At 48.0% G+C, this 8,330-nt stretch overlaps 1 protein-coding gene across 1 annotated transcript; it reads left to right on the top strand.

Annotated features, from left to right (window-relative positions):
• The first annotated feature begins 1 nt into the window (after window position 1).
• SWSAP1 (SWIM-type zinc finger 7 associated protein 1) lies at window positions 2–4,367 on the top strand. The gene is made up of 2 exons (XM_088473907.1): window positions 2–378; window positions 3,753–4,367. The coding sequence occupies exons 1-2, from the start codon at window positions 91–93 to the stop codon at window positions 4,197–4,199; spliced, it is 735 nt and encodes a 244-aa protein (XP_088330033.1). The 5' UTR covers window positions 2–90; the 3' UTR covers window positions 4,200–4,367.
• The last annotated feature ends 3,963 nt before the right edge of the window (window positions 4,368–8,330 follow it).

Here is an 8,330-nt window from a genome sequence, read left to right as displayed (position 1 = left end):
GAAAGAGCGCAGCCTGGCATGAGATGGCGCCTCCCGGCGGTAACAGTAGCACACACACAGTGACAGCACCGAGCGAGGACGTGGCGGGTGATGTCTCGGCTGCTGCTCAGGGTGTTCACCGAGCTGGGCTGCTCCCCCCACTCGCCCGAATGCTCGGGCTCCGCTGAGCCGGGAGATGGGCTCGGCGCCGACCTCAGTTCCCATGGGGCTCCTCTGCTGCTCCTGGGGCCCCCGGGCTGCGGGAAGAGCGCGCTGCTGTTTGTTGCCGCGACTTTAGCTGCGGAGGATGGAGCGGGGCCGGTGATCTTCCTGTCCCGGGAGCCGCTACAGAGACTCCCCACAGGGGGGCGGGCGGTCCGGGATCCGCTGACACTCAAGGTGCTTATACAGGGAGTGGGTTACGGAGAGGGGGAGTGAGGCATTATAGGTTATGGAGAGGAGTGAGGCATTGGATGGAGTATGGAGAGGAGTGAGGCATTGGATGGAGTATGGAGAGGAGTGAGGCATTGGATGGAGTATGGAGAGGAGTGAGGCATTGGATGGAGTATGGAGAGGAGGAAGAGTGAGGCATTGGATGGGTATGGAGAGAAGGAGTGAGGTATTGTATGGAGAGGAGTGAGGCATTGGAAAGGGTATGGAGAGAAGGAGTGAGGCATTGGAAAGGGTATGGAGAGGAGGAGTGAGGCATTGGATGGGGTATGGAGAGGAGGAGTGAGGCATTGGATGGAGTGGAGGAGTGAGGCATTGGACGGGGTATGGAGAGGAGTGAGGTATTGGACGGGGTATGGAGAGGAGTGAGGTATTGGAAAGGGTAAGGAGAGGAGGAGGCATGAGGCATTGGATGGGGTATGGAGAGAAGGAGTGAGGCATTGGAAAGGTTATGGAGAGGAGGAGGAGTGAGGTATTGGAATGGGTATGGAGATGAGGAGGAGTGAGGCTTTGGATGGGGTATGGAGAGGAGTGCAGTATTCGGTTATGGAGAGGAGTAAGGTATTGGAAAGGGTATGGAGAGGAGGAGCGAGCCATTGTATTGGGTATGAAGAGAAGGAGTGAGGTATAAGGTTATGGAGAGGATGAGGAGTGAGGCATTGGAAAGGATATGGAGAGGAGGAGGAGTGAGGGTATAGGTTATGGAGAGGAGTGAGGCATTGGTTAGGGTATGGAGAGGAGTGAGGCATTGGATGGAGTATGGAGAGGAGGAAGAGTGAGGCATTGGATGGGTATGGAGAGAAGGAGTGAGGTATTGTATGGAGAGGAGTGAGGCATTGGAAAGGGTATGGAGAGAAGGAGTGAGGCATTGGAAAGGGTATGGAGAGGAGTGAGGCATTGGATGGGGTATGGAGAGGAGGAGTGAGGCATTGGATGGAGTGGAGGAGTGAGGCATTGGACGGGGTATGGAGAGGAGTGAGGTATTGGACGGGGTATGGAGAGGAGTGAGGTATTGGAAAGGGTAAGGAGAGGAGGAGGCATGAGGCATTGGATGGGGTATGGAGAGAAGGAGTGAGGCATTGGAAAGGTTATGGAGAGGAGGAGGAGTGAGGTATTGGAATGGGTATGGAGATGAGGAGGAGTGAGGCTTTGGATGGGGTATGGAGAGGAGTGCAGTATTCGGTTATGGAGAGGAGTAAGGTATTGGAAAGGGTATGGAGAGGAGGAGCGAGCCATTGTATTGGGTATGAAGAGAAGGAGTGAGGTATAAGGTTATGGAGAGGAGTGAGGCATTGGAAAGGATATGGAGAGGAGGAGGAGGAGTGAGGGTATAGGTTATGGAGAGGAGTGAGGCATTGGTTAGGGTATGGAGAGAAGGAGTGAGGCATTGGAAAGGGTATGGAGAGTAGGAGGCGTGAGGTATTGGAAAGGGTATGGAAAAGTAAGGCATTGGATGGGTATGGAGAGGAGGAGTGAGGCATTGGAAAGGGTATGGAGAAGGAGGAGTGAGGCATTAGATGGGGTATGGATAGGATGAGTGAAATATTAGAGGGGGTATTGTGTAGAGGAGTCATGTATTGGAGGTGGTATGGTGGAGAGGAGGAGTAAAGCTGGCCACACATCTAAAGATTATCTGTCCAACCAACCAACTAGTAGATTGGTTGGAATGAAAATCTGGTAAGAAATACAATCAGCAATTTGCTCCCAGACGCTGAAAAATGGACCAAAACTGTTGTATGAACAAATAGTTTAGATCAAACATTTAACAAACTTGTCTGAACGACCATTTTCATCTGTTTTCTGGCATTTAGGAGTAAATTGCTGATCATCATTTACTCCCATTCCTTACCAGATTTTCATTCCAACCAATCAACAAGTTGGCTGGTTGGATGTAAGTTGTTCTAGTGTGTGGCCAGCTTAAGTTATTGGAGGGGGTAGGGTAGAGAGGACGAGTGAGGTATTGGAGGGGTGTATGTGGAGGAAGAGTGAAGTATTGGGCAGGAGTAAGGTATTATAGGGGGGTATGTTAAGAAGGAGTGAGGTATTGGAGGGCAGTTTGGGAAGGAGGAAAAGTGAGGTATTGGAGTGGGGGGATGCAGAGGTGAAGTGAGGTATTGGAGATGGGTATTGAGAGTGGGGTATGGAAAGGAGAAGTGAGGTATTGGAGGGGTGTTTGCAGAGGAGAGGAAGTAAGGGGGAAGGGGCATGGAGATCAGGATAAGTGAGGTATTGAGGGGGGTATGGAGAGGAGGTGAGGTATTAGTGGAGGTTTGTAGAGCATCAATTAAATATTCTATAGAAGGGGAAAGACTATCGAGTTTAGAGGGCATTTGCTGGCCACTTGCAATTTTCTGTTTTGCTTAAGTGTACAGTTACACGCATGTACCGAGATAGACGTTACAGCTCAAACATTTTCAATCACATTGTAAATTAAAACTATGCAAATGATTACGTCACACGCACAAAGGCAGATGTTTTCTGTGCATGCGCAGTACAGGGCAATTGTAGGATTGATAGACTTTAAGTGCACAGATACAATGCATTAGGGATAGCCATTGGTGTGGTTACATGGCGATCTAGCAAGTGGCAACCGATGGTTACCAACTATGCAATGGATGACAATCAATGGTTTCTGCAACTGTCTGTCATCCCTTTTCTTTGACTGACTGGCCCGTGGGCTAATGAGAACCTGAGGTCGGCGCTTCGCTCTGTGTCCCGACACCTTGTAAAAAAAAAAAAAAAACACTCGGTTATGCTTTGCCATCAATGGAGGGAAACCATCTGGTTCTCCCCCCATCGATGGTAAAAGCATTCGACATCAGCCATAAACCATCGATGATTATGAATCATTGATGCCCATCCCTACAATACACACTGTCTACTGCCATTTTCCTTTAGTATAAACGTTTTTCCATGAATCTGATGAGTTGATTAATGATAGCCAATCTGGTTGCAGCGTGAGTGGCCGGCCAGGGGGTTGAAGCATGGAAGGGATGGATACTCACTGTAGAACTGGGAGGGAATTGTGATTGGAGAGGCTGGAAGATGAATATTAGATATGGAGGTAACTGCAGAAGAAAATAGATCACAGCAAACTATGGGGGAGTTGTGTCAAATAGTGTAAGATGGAGAAGTTGCCTATTGCAACCAGTCTAGTTCTACTTGTCATTTTATAGCATGTACTTTTCTATTCTACGACAAAGTTGATTGGTTGCTATGGGCAACTTCTCCACTCTTTGCACTGTTTGATACATCTCCCCCTATGTTTACTTGTTGCCCTTGGCAGATGGTAATAAGTCCTCTTTTTAACTTTATCCTTCTAGCGAATACGTTTCTTGTATCCATCATCTTTGAAGGATCTCTTGGAGTTCTTCTCTTCCCTTCACCTCTCTCCACCTTTTCCCTCGCTCATCCTGGTTGACGGGCTGGAGCGATACCTCCCTTCCACGTGCACCCCCCAAGACGGAGCTCGCGTTTCTGCCCTCATGCTGGACACTGCATCCCACTTTCGCTGTGGCCTCCTGGTGTCAGCATTATCCTACTCCGAGGGTAACGATGGAGCATTTCTGGCTGTAGAAAGGTACTTTCCAAATCGTTGCCATCTCTATTATGACCCCTCAGCAGGCACTGAGGAGAGAGAGTTTAAGATCAGCTTCTGGCCTCTTCTCGAGCAATGGACGTTACACGTGGCGCAAGATGGAGCGCTAAGAATTGCCGCTGGTGACGCTAAAGGGGATAAAACACCTGTTGGACCAAAAGCAGAAGACTAAAGGCGCGTAATTTATTAGCAAAAAAAACTATCTGTAATCTAATGTTTTATAATAAAGATACTATTTTTATATGAAATTGTTAATGTTCCGAGATTTGTTGGAATTGTAGCTATATTCTATAAAGCCGTTTTATTTCATAATGGTGCAAGTGATGACTGTTAGTATGGTTAGACTATAACTGCGTGCACAGGGCCTGATGTAGCATGGATCGCAACAGCGTACGCAGATTGGTCGATGGTGCATACTGCACGTTTATCCAGCGCAGTTCGCGTGCGTGAGTTAGCATTGCAATTGCTTTGCGATCACTCAAGCAGAATAAAAGCCATCACAGAGTGAGTGACGGGCTGTGAACATTTGGGGGGTGGTGACGGGGGAGTAGGCGTGGAAACGCAGGCGTGTCTGTCCATTTGAACGCCGTTGCAGGGGCGTGCATAAATTAGCCACTAAGCCTGAGCACTCACTGCGTGCAACGTGACTTGCAGTTTCTGTGACAGGTCAGACCTGCTGTAAATGTGCCCGAGGGTCCGATGTTACTCGATGTTCCTGATGTATTCGCAAGACTGCAAGGTATTACAGATGTGAGATGGCGATAGTGGGCGTCTCTATGCTGGCTGTGCGACTGCTTTGCGATTGCATTCATTAGCATATTTTGGCAGCAGACCTCCATGCTGAATCAGGCCCGCATAGCACATATTACAGCGAATCATTATGCAAGGACATCTTTCTAGTTATGGAGACGTACGTGCCGGGGTATTTATCCAGTTGAACATGATATTTCATGCTAATTTGTACCTTTATTATGGTAATCCTATGCATTTGCTCTCCCCCTATCTTTGCCAAACATTAAAATTATGTATTTGGAGCTATACAATGCGAGGGTTTCCCAAACTAGGGGGGCGATTCAGACCCGGACGCAAAGCAGCGCATTTTCGCTGCCATCAGGGGCAGGGTATGCAAATTCCGCGATCACACGGCAAGACTTAAGAACACCCTCTATGTCTTAGAGAGCGATGGCAGAGCGAACGCACGCCAGTCTAAAGACGCCCCTTTTCCTTCGCAGCACACGTCATTATCCAGGAATTGTATGTAATATCAGTAACATCGAGAGCCATCGGAGCTCCACATAGCCCCTGAGGTAGATCCTACCCTGCCACAATCACTGCGATCACAACCAGGTGACGTGTACAATGATGCCTCCATGCTAATTATGCACGTCCATGAAACGCCGATAGAACACAAAGGCACACCTGCATTCACACATCCACACCCCCGTTTTCATAGACCTTCCCCTGACACCACCCACAAATGGCACACTCTGGGCCTGATTCAGAGCCGGACGCTATTTGCGCTCGCTCGTTCAGAATAAGGGGCCGGATATTTAAATAGAGCGCTCACTCTTTGCGGTCTGTTGACACCTGTCTGAGCGAGCGAATGAAATATGCGCTCGCTACTTTCTAAAGACGCCCCCTGGCCGTTCGCATCATATGTCATCTCCGCTATTTATTAGATTAATCGAGTACATCGAAAGGCATCTGAACTGCTCGCAGTGCTTGTGGTTGGATTTTCCTACCGCAATCATGCGAGCAGTTCAGGCAAAGAGACAACCAAGTGACGTGGCTGATGACGCTGCTTTGTTAATTATGCACTCCCATTAAACGCCCGTTTTGACCGTTTGGCACGCCTGCGTCCGGATCTCCACTCCCCGTTTTCAAGCACCTTCTCCTGTTACCACCCACAAACGCCTCATTCTGTCACTCAAATTAGCAGGCACTCGCTATTTTGCGAACACACAATTTCCGACTGCACTGACTGGTTGGCGCATGCGCATTACGACCCATACGCATGCGCAGATGTGCAAACATCGCTCGGAGCGAACGAGCGGCCGCTTACGAGCGGCTCTGAATCAGGCCCTCTGTCACTCAAATTAGTGCTCATTCTGTACTATGAGTGCACGATTCCCGATCTCAGTGACTGGCTCGTGCATGTGCACTGCGAAGCATGCACAGACAGGCGACTGACGGCCATAGCGTGCTATCGCGGCTTAGCGTCTGGGTCTGAATCAGGCTCTCTGTCTTCAAGCATGGATATTCTTTAAAACCTAGACTGTAAAGCTGCATACACATGTAAATATTTTCTGTCCAACCATCCAACTAGTTGATTGGTTGGAATGAAAATCTGGTAATGTATGGGAGTAACTGATGATCAGCTGGAAAAAGGAACAACAGCTGTGAAAAGGAAACCAAAAGATGTTAGAGGGAAGGTGTAACATTAGGAAACGGTATCTTAGTGGGCACTTGCATCAATGACCGTTAAGTGGAAGTTGCATTAGACCACCCAGACGCTACCTGGAAAAGTTCGTCTCTCAAAACTGCACAAACAAGACTGTGTCCTGTGAATAAAGCCACAGAGTGGCCTCCAGTCTTTTCAAAGGAGCTACTGGAATCAGGAGCTGAGACTGGAGTAAATGTTTCCATGCAGCCATATCAAGAGCTCTGCATAACCATGGTCTGTATGTGAGGTTGGCCTGAGCTCTGGTGCTTCTGACTCTTGGGGTTAGAGTTACTAAAGCTTCTAAAAGAAAAAGCAGTGTGGCCCATAGCACTCAGGGCCTGATTCAGAGCCGGCCGCTATTTGCGCTCGCTCGTTCAGAAAAAGGGGCCGGATATTTAAATGAGCGCTCGCTCTTTGCGGTCTGTTGACGCCTCTATGTCTGAGCAAGCAAACGAAATATGCGCTTGCTATTTTGTAAAGACGCCCCCTGGCCGTTTGCATCATACGTCATCTCCGCTATTAGATTAATCGAGTACATCGAAAGGCGTCTGAACTGCTCGCAGTGCTTGTGGTTGGATTTTCCTACCGCAATCATGCGAACAGTTCAGGCTAAGAGACAACCAAGTGACGTGGCTGATGACGCTGCTTTGTTAATTATGCACACCCTTAAAACGCCCGTTTTGACCATTTGGCGCGCCTGCGTTCGGATTTCCACTCCCCGTTTTCAAGCACCTTCCCCTGTTACCACCCACAAACGCCTCATCCTGTCACTTAAATTACCAGGCACTCGCTATTTTGCGAACACACGATTTCCGACCGCACTGACTGGTTGGCGCATGCGCATTACGACCCATGCGCAGATGTGCGAACATCGCTCGGAGCGAACGAGCGGCCGCTTATGAGCGGCTCTGAATCAGGCCCTCAGTCAGATTCTGCCTATCCTTTTCTAGAATGCAATAGAGAAATAGCTAGAATCTGGTTGCTAGGGGCAACAGCACCACTTTTAATTTTTAGAAGCTTTGTTAAATCTAACCCCTGGAATTATTGCATTGTCTTTGGATATAGCCCTGCGATCACATTTGTTTTCAGCTGCTTCCTAGTGCCACCATGTCAGGGACCATATACTGTGGTCACATCACAGACATGTCTAAAGCTACTGTAGGTACACATCTATTATTATCAGGTTGGGCTGCAGAAGCGTTGGCTCCCGCAACGTTCAGATCAGAATTTTTTGTTCTGATTAAATATTGCGATCTCCTTCCTCCCTTGAACCGTTACATTTCTGAATCAGGCCCTGTATTATGTGTGTTATGCCGGAACTCTGGAAGTGACATCACTGACAGTGGTCAGAGGTCATACCAACTGTCATTAACTGCCAGCCTGGTGACGTCATTTTTTTATTTTTTTTATCAGCCCTTGATTTTATTATATAGATTTGTGGTGATCACTGTCAGGGAGGATTTTGCACTGGCTGTTTAATAATCATAGCCTGGAACCTCAACTGTTTACCTCACTGGTAACCAGGCAACACAGGGAGAAAATGATTGGACAGTGGAGAAAGCCATTTGGATGGTTGGATCTTTATGTAGTCTATCAATTTGTTAGAAGCTGGTGCCGTCACTAAGACACGATGTTACTAGTTCCTATTGAAAGACTGCATTTTAATGAATATTGGTTTGTTGGATAAAATGTCTGCCTCAACTTTGTACAGGTGACAGGTATGCTTCATACATCTTGTGCCAGTAAACAGGATGGAAGCTAAAATATGGTGCAATATCTATAATTTAAATGCACTCTTTCCACTACCTGGACCTCATTTTCTCACTTTCCATTGCCAAAAATTAGTGCGGTCTTGTTGAG

The sequence above is a fragment of the Taudactylus pleione genome, unplaced genomic scaffold (genome assembly GCF_031769625.1).
Source record: "Taudactylus pleione unplaced genomic scaffold, aTauple2 ptg000145l, whole genome shotgun sequence".
NCBI classification, from domain to species: domain Eukaryota; kingdom Metazoa; phylum Chordata; class Amphibia; order Anura; family Myobatrachidae; genus Taudactylus; species Taudactylus pleione.
This window is presented reverse-complemented; position numbering and strand designations above follow the sequence as displayed.

Coding starts and splice junctions, on each gene's coding strand:
- SWSAP1 (XM_088473907.1), top strand. CDS start 91: ATGTCTCGGCTGCTGCTCAGGGTGTTCACCGAGCTGGGCTGCTCCCCC. Junction 379..3,752: donor GGGATCCGCTGACACTCAAG/GTGCTTATACAG, acceptor TTATCCTTCTAG/CGAATACGTTTCTTGTATCC.